The sequence below is a fragment of the Ipomoea triloba genome, chromosome 6 (assembly GCF_003576645.1).
Source record: "Ipomoea triloba cultivar NCNSP0323 chromosome 6, ASM357664v1".
NCBI lineage: Eukaryota > Viridiplantae > Streptophyta > Magnoliopsida > Solanales > Convolvulaceae > Ipomoea > Ipomoea triloba.
The window spans coordinates 23,549,501-23,563,415 of NC_044921.1; the positions used below are offsets into that span (position 1 = coordinate 23,549,501).

The following is a 13,915-nucleotide window of genomic DNA, read 5'->3' on the forward strand; positions in this document are numbered from 1 at the left end:
GCAACACCACACGCCGACGGCCACGCGCACGACGCGGCTGAGCCCCCCGAGCACGCTCACCGTCACCAGCACCAGGAGACGGCGTAGGCTGGGCCATAGGAACAGTAGGAACAACCTGAGCAACAGCCCCAGCACCAGGAGAAGCGACAGGCTCAGCAGAAGGCGGAATAACCACCGAATGTGAAACACCGGCCCATGGTAGCCCCGAGCACTGAGATGAGGCAAGAGGAGTAAAACCGAGCACACCTGCAGAGCTATGAAAGGGAAAGACATACTCATTAAAGCGAACATGACGAGCAATATAGAGACGACCAGAAGCGCGATCAAGACACCTATACCCACTAAACGAAGAGGGATAACCAAGAAAGACACAAGAAACAGACCGGTAATCCATTTTGTGTCTATTATATGGTCGAAGACACGGAAAACACTCACAACCAAACACACGCAACATAGAATAATCTGGAGACTTACGAAACAGAAGAGTGTAGGGACTAACGTGCTTAGTAACAGGCGAAGGCAAACGATTGATTAAGTAAACCGCAGATTCAAAAGCATAAGACCAATAACACTGGGGGACACTACCGTGAGCTAATAACGCAAGACCCGTCTCAACAATGTGACGGTGCCTACGCTCAACTCTACCATTTTGTTCATGAGTATGAGGACATGATTGTCGATGAACGATCCCAGCAGCAGTGAATACCGCATGCAACTTACGATACTCACCACCGAGATCAGACTGAATTGCCTTAATGGAACAGGAAAAGAACTTTTCAACATAGGAACGAAAATTGGCAAATATAGAATAAATATCAGTTTTCAACTTCATTGGATAAAACCAGACAAAACGAGAATAATCATCGACGAATATAACAAAATAACGATAACCATCAATTGAATGCACCGGGGCCGGGCCCCAAATGTCAGTGTAAACAAGATCTAAAACAGACGAACTAGAATAGCTAACACGAGACAGAGGAAACCGGGCAGATTTCCCTAATTGACATGCAGTACATAAAGTGTTTGACGAACTAAATGACCCACTAACTGGACAATCAGAAAGAACTTGACGCAGAACACGCAGGTGAGGATGCCCAAGACGATTATGCCACGTTTGAGGAGACGCCCGAGCCGATAAGAAGGCAACAGGAGACGAAACAGGAAGCGAGTACATCCCACCCTTGCTAGGACCACTAGGAAGAATTTTGTTGGTGCGACGATCCTTCACAACAAAAAAATGCGGATGGAATTCAAAGAAAACATCATTGTCAGAAGCGAATTTTTGAACAGAAAGCAAAGAAGCACGTAAATGAGGAACATGCAAGACACTATTTAAAGACAGTGACCGTAACGAAGACTGAATGGAGAAAGAGCCAGTATTAGCAATAGACAAACCAGCACCGTCACCGACACGGAGGGACTCAGTGCCCGCATAAGGCTCAATATCATTTAAGCCATCCAACTGCGGCGTAGCATGGGCGTTAGCACCAGTGTCCGGGTACCACACATTCGAAAAAGGAGCAGAATGAAGGTCATCAACAGGTCCTTGATGCGCCACATGTACCCGAGGAGCACGCATCGCCTGCGAGGGACCAAACTGCCTAGAGTTTCCATACTGCCCAGAACCCACTGGATACTGCCGGCCGAACTGCCCAGCGGAAGCCATCTGTCCACCAGCCATCACCACGGAAGCAGCTGGATCAATAAAACGGCGGTAACATGTGAGGGCGGAATGACCAGGCGCCTCACACAGCTGACACCGAACGCCGCCGCGACCACCACGCTGCCCACGGCCTCTCTGGCCACGATGCTGCCGACCCTGACCACGGTTCCCCTCAGGTGACGGTCGACCAACAGCCTGCGCATGAGCATACAAAGCAGCAGGCGGAGCAGCGACAACAGCAGGCTCACCATCTTCCTGAAACACGTAATGATGAGCGTTCAAGAGGTCGGCGATCTGCGGGATCGTTAACGGAGCATCTTTGGTGGTAAGCGACGAGACCAAGGCCCGGTATTCTGGACGCAGACCCTTGAAAACATGCAAATTCTGTTCATCAAGAGGAACTGGACGCCCGGCCTGCGCAAGCTGTTCGACCAGAATTCGGGCACGGCTCAAATAATCAGCCGGCGACGAGTCGCCCTGACGGAGCCCCTGAAGCTGCGACAACAAACCGAGCATACGCGAGCGAGAGGTAGAGCCCAAAGCAGTCTCAAGCGCGCACCACACAGAGCGAGAGGTTTCATGCCCGATCGCCAAGTAGAGAACTTCCTCGGACATGGAGGAAATAAGCATACTCAGAATAGATTGATCCTGTTGGATCCATTGAGTATACGCAGGGTTCAAAACCGAAGGGGCGGAAGAAGTCGACGCAACAACCTTCGGAGGACACGGGTGAGTACCATCGACAAACCCATACAAAGTTTGGCCGCGCAGAAAAGGAACCAACTGCGCCTTCCAAAATAAAAAATTCGCTGAAGTGAGCTTCAAGGAGACATAGTGGTGCGCCTGGGGCAGCAAGTTCGGAGCAGGCATCGGTTGGGAGGAAGAGATCTCAGTAACCGTGCGACTCGACGAATCGGATTGAACGACATCAATACCAGCAGAAGCATTGTTTTCGGCCATTGGATCAAACCTAAACTGATACCAGATGAATGTATTGAAAGCTTATATGTGTATTCAATTGATTCACGTACGTACATATGAAAGACTTACACAGCAGCTAAATAATACAGAATAAGACTCCTAGTGTAATTACAATTAAATAGAGTCCTAAAGCTAATGCTACACTAATAAGCCTAACCCGTGTCACACTTCAGGCGATTACTTCTCAAACTCCATCTAACATCATACAAGAAAATGATGTTTCTAATTTTTTTGTAGTGTACGAGGCAATGCCTTCCACTTTTCCGAGGAATCCCTACCAACTGTTGTGACAGTTTTTTTATACAAACCTGACCTGGTCGTCAAGCGACACGCCAGGTGGATTCCCCATCATCATCAATACTCAATTGGTATAACCACCTCCACCAACCAAACACAGCGAAATCCCACAACTCCATCATCATCATCATAAGCATATTTGACTTTGCTTAGCCTCATGTGCGCATACATATTCCTTCTCATCTTCTATATATAATTGATAATTCTGTAGTTGTTCGGAATTCTGCGTTTTCATTAGACGATGACCGGCAAGTTGGCCGGCCGTGGAGAATATATCCGAATGTCTGTCTGAAAAACGATGAGTTTCTGCAAATGAGAGGAAGAGCCTTCGTTCTGATCCTGTGCTTCTGGGCTGTGCTCATGATTGTCACCCCTGCGCTTATCAAACTCTCCGCTAATGCAAAACTCAACGGGGAGTTCTACGTTGTCGTTTCAGAAAGTAAGCGCCATAAATCTTTGGGTATAACTTCTTTCTTCTTCTTCTTCCTTTTTCTTTTATAAAATAAATTCGTAGCCACTGTCATATAGTAGTACGTATCAGATATTATGATCCTAATCAGCAAAAGAAAGATAGAAGGTGTAAATCAATCTGGGTTATCATGACTAGTTCAAGTTAAAAAGATTAATAGATTGTTTATATTCAGAGTCGAACTTGTAATCTGGTGTCAGTACCAATTTAGTTGGAGTTATAATTGTTTTTGTTGAGCTAGACCGATATAAGACTTGAAAGACTAAGTTAAATATCATGTCTTTTTGAAAATATAAAGAGGAAATAAAATTATTATTTGCTATTGACAATGGCCCTGTTTGGTAAATAATCAGTCTATCAGCCAATTTTAGTTTATTTGATCACTATTAGTTGGTAAATAATAAGCTTTTTGTAACTCCAAAATGCTAAAATTCAAAAGGCTACTAAAGTAGTCTTTTCAATTAGCTTTTTGAGAAAATAAATTATACCAACAGCTATCAGCTAACAGCTAATTTATCAAACGACTTTCGACAATCAACCAATAAATCATACCTTCTAACCCAAACAGCCAACCCAATTAGCTAACAGCCATTTACGAACCAGGCCTATAACTTTTGATGTGGTGTAGACGCAGTAGTAAGCGCAAGTTACAATTTTTTTATCCTTTTTTTGTCTTTCAGTCAAGTTTTCTTTGTAGCTCTGCGACAGACAACACTCGAGGTTTTTATGAATCTTGGAATTGAAATTCGATTCTTGTTTTGCAGGTGAGGGGGACGGAGAAGCGAAAAACGACAAGATTTCGGCGAGTTTGCTGTCTAGAAAGGCACTTGTAGCGGCGGTGCCTAGGAAAGCTCCTATTCCGGCACCGGCGCCAGCTCCGGCGCCGGCAGCAGAAAAACGACATTTTTGGAGGGAAAAGCTCATGAATTTAAGGAGGTGAGATTGAGCGAAGTCATGGCGGCAGATTACTACGGCGTTGCAGAATGGCAGGGGGGTGTATTGAATTGGGAAATTTCGATGATTGTAAATAGGTGCAGAGAGAATTATTCATGTTTGTGTAATAAGGGAAACGTTAGTTGGTCGTTGTTGGTTTCCCCTTCTTCTTCTTCTCTAAGTTACAATGATGACATGGGATGAAGTTTCATATATATCAGATCAATAATGTAATCATCATTTATCATATCCCAGTGGACCCAGTGGTTTGTTCATGTATAGATGAATCCTAGTTTTGTTCTTTATCAAATTTGTCAAAATACCAAACTCCAATCGCTTAAGCACAAGGGCAGGAATTCTGTAAGTGCTAAATCAGGTCATAAATTTGAAAATTGAACATCCTTAAAGTAGAGTTTCGAAACATGTATACAATCCTATAGGCGGTGAAATTAGTCCATGGATAATCATAAAATTTCAAGTTATATATTAGGTCCTCAAATTTATTATTGCAAATAAGCGCTCTAATCTATTTGTGACATATATTGCATGTCAACTTGACTTCCTACCAACTATGGCGAACATTTGACCAGATTCTGGCAAGTGAAACAACACCGGCGATGTTACATTATGCTGGGTAGCCTTCTCCGGCAATGGAGATGGAGACCAGTTGGTCGCTATTGGTCCATTTCCGTAATGTAACATCGCCAATGTTTTTTCACTCGCCAGAATTCAATTAGACGTTCGTCGAAATTCTAGTTAACCTGCAATTATAGGTTACAAATAGATCAGAGAGCTTATTTACTTCAAAATAACAAGTTTTGAGGGTTTAATTGAAACTTTTTTAAGTTAAATAATTACAAAAATGAATATAATTTGAGGGTTTGTAACAAAAAATAATAATAGTAGTCCATTTTAAAAATATTTTACAATGAACCAAATATGCACGGAGAGATAATTAAACAGGAAAATAGTAATAGCAGTCCATTATATTAGCCAATACTGATATTACATATATATCCTTGATTCCAAGGTCCATACATACCCATATCGGAGTCTATAGCCAGCGATATATATACACACATACACATACCCATATACATATTAGGGGAAAAAAACCCCACTACTAAACTATATATATATTAGGGGCAAAAAAAAAAAAAAAAACTCCACGCGCGATTGAACCGTCAACGGAAGATGACCGACCGGACTTATGCGCTAATTCCGGTACGATTATTGTTGGCGTCGGAGGTAGCCATGTTTGCTACATGAAACTGCGACACGTACTTGTAAATCCTTTCCGGCGCCGTCACCGGCGGCTCGTTTAGATGTGCCCAGTTGCTACTCATCCACCTATACATACACACAAATCCAAAATTTAAGTGAAAAGAGTTTAATTAATTTCTGGCCGGTAAAAAGTGTGATTGGAGTGAAAAGAGTTTGATTCCTCGTACCAGCCGTGTGTCTGGATAAGTTTCTCCAGATTGGTTTCACTGTCGTCGTCTCCGTCCAGAAACCGGTCCTTGGTACTAGGTAATGGCCCAGACCTCGATCTCCCGAATGTTTTCTCCTCGTCAGACGCCATTTTCGTAGGCGACAAGCTACCAGAAATGTCTCTGAGGTGTTCTTCCTCTTTTTGCCTCTTTGATCTCCAGTATGCATCGATTTCTTCCTTTGTTAGTGACCTGTTTCTCTGCAACTTCACTGAAATTTTCAACAACCTTATTACGTACTTTCCTTAACTAAAAACCGGAGTTAAGTAAAAAATGAAACCAAAACCTTACCAGATTCAGGATCAGAAAAAGGTGAACCCCAACCTGCCATGAGAGAACCCATCTTTTACTATATATCTAAGATAAACAGTGTCTCAAGAGTCTGAGAAGTAGCCAAGAACTTCTGCAGAACCTAAAATGATGTTTGGTATTTGATTAAGGATACCAATGCTTTTATAGAATGGGAATAGCTTGGTTAGTGGTGGGTCACCCCCACCCCACCCCCTCACCTCTCTAGTATTCCAACAAAACATAATTTAACTGGTTAATCTCTAAACAGTTGAATTAATAAAACAATTTTTAAAAATTTAATAATTATTTTACTAATCAGCGATCAACCAAGTCATGGCCTTGTGGTCTGGTAACATCAGTTGCACTCTTATATAAAAGGGGTGAGTTTGTGCTTCAATAGGTTAATAAAGTAGTTATAAATCAATATTGTAACATGCTTCAATAGATTGATAAAGTAATTATAAACAGATCAATATTACTCAATTTGTTACTAGTATATGCATATTATTATATTTTTATAATCAGACATATACTAATAAAGTCGTTTAAACACATCTTATAATTTTCACCTCCTTTAAAATAAGACAAGCTAAGTGGGTCCCTTAACAAATGGTTAATCCTTATCTATTTATCTGTGAATGCAAAATATCTTTGGCATGCATAAAGATATGCTTCAACCTTATGCAACTTTGAGCAGTCCAATTTCCACTCCCCACTGATTTCATGTCTGAGCGCCCACAGATTTGCATGAGGGTGACAAGGTTACAGGATGCCAATAATATTTTAAGAAATAGGATTATAAACATCATTTCATCTGCCACCTAGATGTCATGTCATAGGATTTTTTTTTTCCTTTGCCTTATCCAAACTTTGCTGGAATTCAATAATAAGGCTAACCATTAAGTGACATCATTTACTTTTATTATTTTTAATGGAATATATTTCTTTAAAAAAAAAATCACTAAAAAAGGCATATAGGTTACCTAATTGTAGTCATGTTTGATTTTGATTTTGATCCATTATTTATAGTTCAGAATTTGTTAAAAATACAATCTAATTAAGGTTCATCAGTTTCCATACACAATTTAAATAAAAGCATCTAATTTAAATTGAATTATAATCATTTTTATATATGTCATTTCACTCTCTTTAATGTTTGTATATATAATACTGAACTAAACAAATATTTTAATTAAGGCTAACAAAAAATATTTTGAACTGTATATCATGAGTTATAATTCATAAAACATGTTAAATATGTCGTTGCAAATGTTTGTAACATTTGTGATCAAACCACATCACGATTGCAAAAATAGTTTTAAAAAATGTTTGTTGGTGATAGTTTGGTAGGTATTGATTAATTAAATTATCTAAGTTCACTGTACTTGATTAATGAATATTGAAGAATAGTAATCCCATCAAATATATAAATGAATGGGACATGACACCTAATGGCATGGGAAAAGATGATTGAGAAAGGAAAAAAGTTGGATGTTAATGGAGGACAATAAAAAATGGTGCCATTTTCAAGAACCACTTAGGAAATGCCACCAACTCACCAAGCCTCCCAAACAAAATATCCACATCCATCGTTACGTTATTCTCGAGTAATATTACACACGCTCTCATTTTTTACTATATCAATCTTTTATTTTCTATTTATATGTCATGCTTTGATTCATTCATAAAAGAAATATGAATCATAATTTTTATTCATATTTTTTTCATCTATTAATAAAATCAACTTATATAATAAAAATTTTACTTCATAAAAGTTTATAGCTGATCAAATCATATATGATTTTACAATATTATTTTAGTGATCTAATCTTGTTGAAGTTGGCATCCACTTATCTCTAATTTTCATGATTTCATCAATTCCTCCGTATTATATGGAGAAATAGAGAAATATCCATAGATAATATCTGAAATAATTTTTGGCACCTTCTATTATGATGCTTCCTTAACTTAAGCGATAAAATAAATTTTTAGTTATTACTCCATTACTTAAGAGGATACATTAAGTATAATCATCACAAATCATACATGAAAAATTAATCGCAGTAGAATGATTATGTGTGACGGACTTAATCGAAATATATAGTGAGATTCTCCCATGTGCTTAGGGAGGGGAACAAGAGCACCGACTGGTTAGTCAATCTTGGACAACATAGAAATTGGGAGGCAACAACTCTCGAGGATGCGCCAGATGACCTGACTCACCCCTTCAGGCGGATGTTGGGGGAGCGATGACTTTAAAGACGAGCTAGACTTGTGGAGCTCGTCGTGTAGACACACACACAAAAAAAAAAATGAAAATCATGTTCTACCCACGCGACCATCATTTTTAAATCCATTGCAAAATTTGTTAGATGCATGTCAAAGAGTGATGAGATGATGTTGGAATATCGAAGTGAAACATATTTTTTAGAAAACAATATAAGCACTCTCAAGACACAACTTAACCGGACGATCAACTTAAAACAAGTTAATAACATAGCTTTGCTAACATGTTATAATATCTTTAGATTTTTTTTTCTTATGAAATATTTCCCACTACTCTTCATGTTCATAAGGTCATAGCCAAAATATATACGGAGTAATTTTTTTATTTATTTTTTAAGAGAACAAAATACGGTTATTGGAAGGGAAAAATCACGAGAAAATAGGCGGGTAAATTATTAGGAATCAAATAAAAAAATGATCTTGCGGTTAAAAATTTTAACGGAGGAAATTAAAAGTAGCAGTTGCCTTTAAAATGTAAAACACCGCCATTGCAATGTTTGTTGCAGGCAGATTGATTGTTGGGGATCGTAAAGACGCCGTGCTGGTGGTTCTCGGTGGACGGAGGCGGAGGTGGTGGCAGAGCAGCTCTTGCTTTCGCCGCCTTTGCTTACCGCACCTGAGGAGCATCTGCACTGTATCGCATTTCCTTTTGGAAAAGCGAGGCGTCGGTTGAGGACATTATCGCCATTTCTCAAATCGTTTGGCAATTTCCTGTTGATTGCATTACAATTTACAAGCTCACAGGCTGCGAAAAGAGATACGTACGCTACCTACATATTTGTGTATGTACTATTATGCTTTGTGTTAAGGAGACATCGTAACGTGGAAGGAGAAGGCTTCGTCTCGCTTTGGATCGGCCGTCTTTTAACATTAGGTACATTTGAATCTCACTCTTTGAATCCAGAAGCATCCTCAGTTGTTTATATTCGAAACTGTCTGCTTTCTATTGTATATTATGATTTTTCTGGTTGAATTGTTTTTGTTTTTGTTTTTTTTTTTTTTTTTCATAGAGTAGTTTTGATGCGAGTTNTTTTTTTTTTTTTTTTTTTTTTTCATAGAGTAGTTTTGATGCGAGTTTTTTTTTGTTTTTTTTGTTTTTTTTTTATATATATATTTACGTACTCAAGTTTTTGATTGTGAATCATTATGAGGAGATGAGGATTCTTACGTTCATTTTCTTCATCTTTTTGGTGTTTCCGATGGCTTTTTATGCAAAATCTGTCAATTTTAAATTTATAAGTTTCAAAATTGATCGCTTGAATTTCAGAGATGAGGACAATAACGTTGTAAACATTGTGTAAAACTTGAAGATTTGGGAATTTTTTGCATAATTTAGCAAGTTGTACTGTTTATAGTTAAACTGTGTGATTTTAGCTTAGTTTGAAATATTTGAGTTTTCTTCTAATCAGAGATCAGTGTTTGACTGTTTGCTATTTACTCAGTTAAATAGTGGTTGTGTGAAGAGAATGCCACTTAAAGCCATTTGGAGGGGATATGGAAATGGCAGAGAGAGCAAGGGGTCAAGGCAAACAGAATGGAAGTGGAAGGTAGGACGTGGGAGGTCAGATGTGGCCCCTGAAAGGTTACCTCTGCTCCTACCTGAATTGGATGAAGAAAGCCCCTGGGAAGATTTGCCTTCTGATTTGCTTTTTGACATTATCAAAAGAGTTGAGGCAAGTGATACCTCATGGCCTTCCCGCAGAGATGTGGTCAGTTGTGCTGCTGTTTGCAGAGCTTGGCGAGAAACCACAAAGCAGATTGTCAGGACACCCGAGCAATGTGGATTGCTCACTTTCCCCAAGTCCCTGAAGCAGGTAACTTTATTTTTTGAATTATTTCAGATGATTGCTTAGGGCCACTTCTTAACATACCAAACCTGATTTTCTTTTCTAAAATTCTGTTAGCCTGGGCCAAGAGATTCACCAATTCATTGCTACATTAAAAGAGACAGGGCTACATCAACATTCAAATTGTACCTTGGCCTGGTTCCTGGTAAAATATGCCTTATTAGCTCTATTTCGGAAAGGAAGTTTTCTGTTTGAGTGTTTAATAACTGTTAAATTCTCTGCCTCAGTCGTGTTTTCAGTCTGTTAGCTCTTGTAAAAAATAATTTGGAAATCAAGTTGTTTGGCTCTTTTGAGAACTTTATTTAGATGAATTGTAGGTTCTTTCTTGTTTGTTGTTCGTGATTAGTTTGCCTCTCCATGATATTAATAATTTTCTTTCTTGAGTCTATAAAGCTTGCTTGTGAAACAGTGTGGAGTATAAGAATTTATTTGACCCTCTTACTTTTTACCGGCAAGAGTGATGATCTAAGTCGCGTGTGCAAACAAGTTATGAGTTTGACTTTGACAATTCAACTATTGTTGAACTTCCAGGTGGTGATCATAAGTTGTTATTGACAGCATATAAAATCAGAAGGATTATGTGCACTGAATTCTTGATATCGTTGTCTTCGAATGACTTTTCTCCATACAGTGATACTTGTGTTGGGAAATTAAGGTCAGTCATGAAGCTGCTTCTCCTCTCATATGTGTCATTTTGAAATATGTTTCTTATCTCTCCTGGTAATAATTGTATTACACAACAGGTCTAATTTCCTTGGCGCAAAGTTTGCACTTTATGACTTTCAGTCTCCACTGAACTCGGGTATCAAATCCAATGATTGGTTACATAAAAGATTTATGGGGATGAAGGTGCCAGTAAAGGCACCAGCTGGCAATAATAATGTGGCAGCCATATCTTATGATGTAAATGTTCTCCATAATGATGGGCCGAGAAAAATGCAATGCACTTTGCACTCAATTCCGTCTTCTGCACTAGAAGTGGGATCTGCAACTAAACCAGAAGGTTTTGGCAAATGTAATGACTATAGATCCTGCTCTTCACCTCATTCGGCGGGAAGGAATCAAGAATTCTCTTCTAATTGTACCACTGAGCCAACGGAATTCATTCACACGTGTTCAGATCCATTGACTTTAAGGAATATATCTCCTAAATGGCATGAGCAATTGCAATGCTGGTGCTTGAATTTCAAAGGACGAGCCACAGTGGCTTCTGTCAAGAACTTTCAGCTTGTGGCTGCTGTTGGGGAATCTCAAAATATGCCACTTGCAGAACCAGAAAAAGTCATCCTACAATTTGGGAAGATAGGAAAGGACATTTTTACCATGGATTACTGCTATCCTCTTTCTGCCTTCCAAGCATTTGCAATCTGTTTAAGTAGCTTTGGCACAAAACTAGCATGTGACTAGCCTTAATCCTATTTCTATTAATGTTCATAACTTCTGTTGTCTTCCCCAAAGACTCCAAGAGTGAGTTGTGTACATCATTTTGTTTTTTTAATAATTATATAAATATTAGGGAAGTTTTTGTTTGGGCAGACTCTATTTTACATTATGGTAGGAATCAGAATTGTCTGATCACTGACCAGTATATAGTCTGTAACTGACTGTAAAAGTTGTTATTTGATGTACTCATCAGAAGTTTTTATCTCTTCAAATCAGTAAAATTTCAGTCTGCATTCTGCAAGAAGTAACATTCTCCTTTTAGTTCAAAGACAATATATGTGGTTTTTTGTTCTTAGTTAAGTTGTTTTTAGATTTTGACAAATATTCTTTATATTCTACATAACAAGCTCTCAGAAACTGCGATATGCCATTAGCATAATACATACATGATACATGGATTAAAGACATCCTTATTACAATTCGTGTTGAGCCTCTTGGTAACTAGCTGAAATTTGATAATTCCACACATGATAGACTTTGAACCATAATCTATCTGGACAACTTAATATCTTCCTTGTTTTCTATAGGCTTCTCCTTGCAGTAAGCACGACAACCATGGAGCCGAGGCTTTTCAGGGTTATCCAGGTCAGAATCACTTGATTCCAAGAAAAGGCCTTTGAGACATCTCCTTCTAATTGTAGGCTCATATGTAAGTTTCTGGGCATGGGTGGCGTTGGATTCAGCCTTGCGAATTTCAATGGACCCTTTTTTGTCATATGATTTTACAGGTTCTGCTGGAAGATGGGGCATTTCCAGATTCACGCCAGGATTTCTTTCTGTGACAGAACTGTTTAACAGAATTGAGTTGTTGCTGCCCTGTATGTTGCAGTTCACACATGCTTTCACTTCCTGATTTCTGATGGCTTTTTGGTCTTCTAATTTTCTTCCCCCGGAACTTCCCTCTGCATCGGTGATTGCCTCAATACTTTCATCAGGATTTGATTTATAGCTTCTGTGGATGTGGACTGGCTTCTCATTATTAGATGAGCCGAAGCCAAATTGCAAAGATGCCCCTCTGTTATCACCTGCAAGGGTTATCACATTAACCGGCCTCTCTTCCACGGATTGCTTATTACCTCCGATATCTGTCTGTTGAACTAACTTTGAGATATTGCTATCTTTGATATCTTTGTGCAGAGGAGGGGGTTGTTCTTTGGACATTCCAAGTTTTTGATGCGAACCAGTGACTATTGTTTTGGTTTGTTGTCCATTAGAATTTGAGGTCTTCACTGTCTGCTCCATGCTAAATTGCTCTTGCTTATCCACTGGTTGAACTGCAACTGCTGGCTGCTCTTTTGTTGTCTGTATCTCCTTAACCTCCTGCTTAGCTTCATCATGATCTTTCCCTCCAGTCTCTTGTATGACTTCCTTAGCTTCCTCGAGATTTGAGTCCACAGAAGGTTTAGATTCTTGATTGTTGGTTGTAATATCCGACTTTTGTGAAGGCTCGGGGGCCTCTAGACCTTCTGTGATGTCAGTTGCAGGAGTCGTTTTTTCTGATTCTTTGGAAGGCTGTATTGTCATCTCAGGTTGCTGAATTTTTGCTTCTTTACTAGTATCTTCTGATGCGGTCTCTTTCTTGGGTTGAAGTTCTGCAGGTTGTTGCTCGGTTTTTGAAGGTGCTTGGCTTTCATTATCAGGCTTCGAAGGTAGCAGAGATTGGTCCACTAGTTTCTTGGATGGTGATGATGGCTGAGGAGCAATTTCCTCTGGTGTTGGTTGCATTTTAGCAGTTGTCTCTGATGGAGAGGTTGAAGATGTCTCCTCTGCAGCACGAGATGCCAAACGCGATGGAGACTGAGGGGGCTTGCGGCTTGGGGACGATGATGGAGTTGTTGGCCGTGATTGAGGAGCTGAACGAGATGGTGAGGAGGGTTTAGGCTCACCTTTAGACGCCTGAGTGGGGGAAGAGGATCCTTGCACTGGAGCTATCCCTGCAGGCCTAAATGGCGGCCTTTGAGCAGCTCCGGCTGTAGGAGCCGTGGCAGACTGGCTAGAGTTCTGGTTTTCAGGCGGCGGAGCAGGACTTCCAGCCGCTGCCTGGGAAGCGGCTTCGCTTTGAACGGTGGTAGTGGAGCCCCGAGCTGATCGGGAGGTGGTCCAAGGAAGACGAAAACGAAACGATGATCTTTGCTCTGCCATTTCAGTTTGTCAAAGAAAGGAGTATGAAGGTTTTGGTGTTGTATTATGTTGTCCTGGTAATGCAATGACT

At 39.7% G+C, this 13,915-nt stretch overlaps 4 protein-coding genes across 4 annotated transcripts; 2 read left to right on the forward strand and 2 right to left on the reverse strand.

Annotated features, from left to right (window-relative positions):
* The first annotated feature begins 3,112 nt into the window (after positions 1 to 3,112).
* LOC116021645 lies at positions 3,113 to 4,651 on the forward strand. The gene is made up of 2 exons (XM_031262099.1): positions 3,113 to 3,383; positions 4,178 to 4,651. The coding sequence occupies exons 1-2, from the start codon at positions 3,257 to 3,259 to the stop codon at positions 4,351 to 4,353; spliced, it is 303 nt and encodes a 100-aa protein (XP_031117959.1). The 5' UTR covers positions 3,113 to 3,256; the 3' UTR covers positions 4,354 to 4,651.
* Positions 4,652 to 5,301: 650 nt separating this feature from the next.
* LOC116021644 lies at positions 5,302 to 6,273 on the reverse strand. Its single transcript, XM_031262097.1, has 3 exons — positions 6,128 to 6,273; positions 5,798 to 6,047; positions 5,302 to 5,696 (listed from the first exon to the last, which is right to left on the reverse strand). Exons 1-3 carry the CDS (start codon positions 6,177 to 6,179, stop codon positions 5,555 to 5,557), a joined length of 444 nt encoding a protein of 147 aa, XP_031117957.1. The 5' UTR covers positions 6,180 to 6,273; the 3' UTR covers positions 5,302 to 5,554.
* Positions 6,274 to 8,895: 2,622 nt separating this feature from the next.
* LOC116022407 (tubby-like F-box protein 5) lies at positions 8,896 to 11,936 on the forward strand. The gene is made up of 5 exons (XM_031263137.1): positions 8,896 to 9,287; positions 9,856 to 10,227; positions 10,318 to 10,405; positions 10,792 to 10,915; positions 11,004 to 11,936. The coding sequence occupies exons 2-5, from the start codon at positions 9,880 to 9,882 to the stop codon at positions 11,665 to 11,667; spliced, it is 1,224 nt and encodes a 407-aa protein (XP_031118997.1). The 5' UTR covers positions 8,896 to 9,287; positions 9,856 to 9,879; the 3' UTR covers positions 11,668 to 11,936.
* A 115-nt stretch (positions 11,937 to 12,051) lies between these two features.
* On the reverse strand, positions 12,052 to 13,874 carry LOC116022406 (flocculation protein FLO11). The gene has a single exon (XM_031263136.1). It carries the CDS (start codon positions 13,843 to 13,845, stop codon positions 12,193 to 12,195), a length of 1,653 nt encoding a protein of 550 aa, XP_031118996.1. The 5' UTR covers positions 13,846 to 13,874; the 3' UTR covers positions 12,052 to 12,192.
* Between the last annotated feature and the right edge of the window lie 41 nt (positions 13,875 to 13,915).

Bases quoted from the DNA above. Each gene is read 5' to 3' on its own strand.
- LOC116021645 (XM_031262099.1), top strand. From the start codon at position 3,257: ATGAGAGGAAGAGCCTTCGTTCTGATCCTGTGCTTCTGGGCTGTGCTC. The intron at 3,384-4,177 runs GTAAGCGCCATA...CTTGTTTTGCAG, and splicing joins CTACGTTGTCGTTTCAGAAA to GTGAGGGGGACGGAGAAGCG.
- LOC116022406 (XM_031263136.1), bottom strand. From the start codon at position 13,845: ATGGCAGAGCAAAGATCATCGTTTCGTTTTCGTCTTCCTTGGACCACC.
- LOC116022407 (XM_031263137.1), top strand. From the start codon at position 9,880: ATGCCACTTAAAGCCATTTGGAGGGGATATGGAAATGGCAGAGAGAGC. The intron at 10,228-10,317 runs GTAACTTTATTT...AAATTCTGTTAG, and splicing joins TCCCCAAGTCCCTGAAGCAG to CCTGGGCCAAGAGATTCACC. The intron at 10,916-11,003 runs GTCAGTCATGAA...ATTACACAACAG, and splicing joins ACTTGTGTTGGGAAATTAAG to GTCTAATTTCCTTGGCGCAA.
- LOC116021644 (XM_031262097.1), bottom strand. From the start codon at position 6,179: ATGGGTTCTCTCATGGCAGGTTGGGGTTCACCTTTTTCTGATCCTGAA. The intron at 6,048-6,127 runs GTAAGGTTTTGG...TGAAAATTTCAG, and splicing joins TTTTTCTGATCCTGAATCTG to TGAAGTTGCAGAGAAACAGG. The intron at 5,697-5,797 runs GTACGAGGAATC...GTGTATGTATAG, and splicing joins CTTATCCAGACACACGGCTG to GTGGATGAGTAGCAACTGGG.